At 71.3% G+C, this 1,312-nt stretch overlaps 1 protein-coding gene across 1 annotated transcript; it reads left to right on the top strand.

Moving 5' to 3' along the window:
• Positions 1–184: 184 nt before the first annotated feature.
• On the top strand, positions 185–1,274 carry MNEG_10139 (hypothetical protein; the record flags this gene model as incomplete). The annotated part of the gene is made up of 3 exons (XM_014041387.1): positions 185–494; positions 667–815; positions 1,185–1,274. The coding sequence occupies 3 exons, from the start codon at positions 185–187 to the stop codon at positions 1,272–1,274; spliced, it is 549 nt and encodes a 182-aa protein (XP_013896841.1).
• Positions 1,275–1,312: the final 38 nt, after the last annotated feature.

Below are 1,312 nucleotides of genomic sequence, written 5' to 3'. Positions count from 1 at the left end.
GCCGCCGGACCAGTGGCGGCGGCTGCCCGAGCCGCTGCGCGTGAAGCTGCTGCTGCTGGCGTGCCTCGCGCGCGTGGCGGCCTGCTACGCGGAGGCGCGGCGGCCGCCGCCCGTCAGCCCCGTAAACCTACTGGTTTCTGAGTTGCTGGTCCCCGACGACGACATGAGACATCTGTGCCTCGAAATGCACGGCGGCAAGCCTGGCGCCGCGGCCGCGCCGCCGGCGCCTGCCGCGACGGGCCGCGACGCCGCGGCGGTTGCCGCGGGGCTGGCGGCGCTCCGGCGGCTGTCAGTGCGGGTCGTGGCCGCATTCGGGCGGCTCGCCGGCGCGGGGCGGGGGGAAGGCGGGGGCGTTGGCGGCGGCGGCGGTGGCGGCGGCACGGGCGACGACACGCTGTCGCTGGACGCGCGGCCCAAGCAGCACGACGACGTGGTGCAGCAGCTGCGGCAGCGGCTCGCGCGGCTCGTCGGGCAGGACAGGGACGCGATGAGGGGTGAGTCTGCGCGACACCCGCGCCCCCTGGACCGGGCTCGGAGTCCCTCCTTAAGCCAATCTTCTCGCTTCGCGCAGTGAACGGCGCAGGCCACAGCAGGCATGCGTGACTCTCGGTTAACACTGAGGCGTGCGCCCGCGCGCTCCCCCCCTCCTGTCCGGTGCCGCTGCAGACCCCGCCGCGCTGCGCGCGTGCCGCGGGCCGCTGCTGGTGCTGCACCGGTACCTGTTGGCCATGGGCAGCCCTGCGGTCGCAGACATGGTGGTGAACCAGACACAGGAGGCGCTGGCTCGGCTGGAGCATGCGATCAGGGGGGTGCAGGTGAGGGGGCCGTGCATGCATGAGTGCAACAGTGTGTGTGCGCGCACGTGTGTGTGTCTATGTGTGTGTGTGTGCTCGCACGCTTGCGTGTATGTGTGTGTCTGTGTGCGTGTGTGTGTCTTTGTGTACTTGTGCCCAGGTGCTTGCCGTCCGAATGTGTGGGCCAAAGCCACGCGAGCCTGACAGCCAGGATTGGCCTGCCTTAGTTTTGAGTGCAAAAGGGCATATTCACAGTCGCCAGGCAGACGAGGCCGCCTCAACCCCTGCTTTCATGACGTGTCCGCACCAGCACCCACACCTAACACCACGCCCACCAACCCGTCCCCCCCGTCCCCACCAAACCCCTCCAGGCGCGCCTGCTGCAGCCAGAGGCGCTGGCGGCGCTGGAAGCGCTCGCGCGCGTCTACTCGGAGCTCCTGCACCTCGGCGGCCGCAGCGGCGCGACCCGCAGCTGGCTGATGGCGCACCTCGGCTGCACCCCGGCGCTGGGCGCGCCC

The sequence above is a fragment of the Monoraphidium neglectum genome (genome assembly GCF_000611645.1).
Source record: "Monoraphidium neglectum strain SAG 48.87 unplaced genomic scaffold scaffold02196, whole genome shotgun sequence".
In the NCBI taxonomy this organism is placed as follows: Eukaryota; Viridiplantae; Chlorophyta; class Chlorophyceae; order Sphaeropleales; family Selenastraceae; genus Monoraphidium; species Monoraphidium neglectum.
This window is presented reverse-complemented; position numbering and strand designations above follow the sequence as displayed.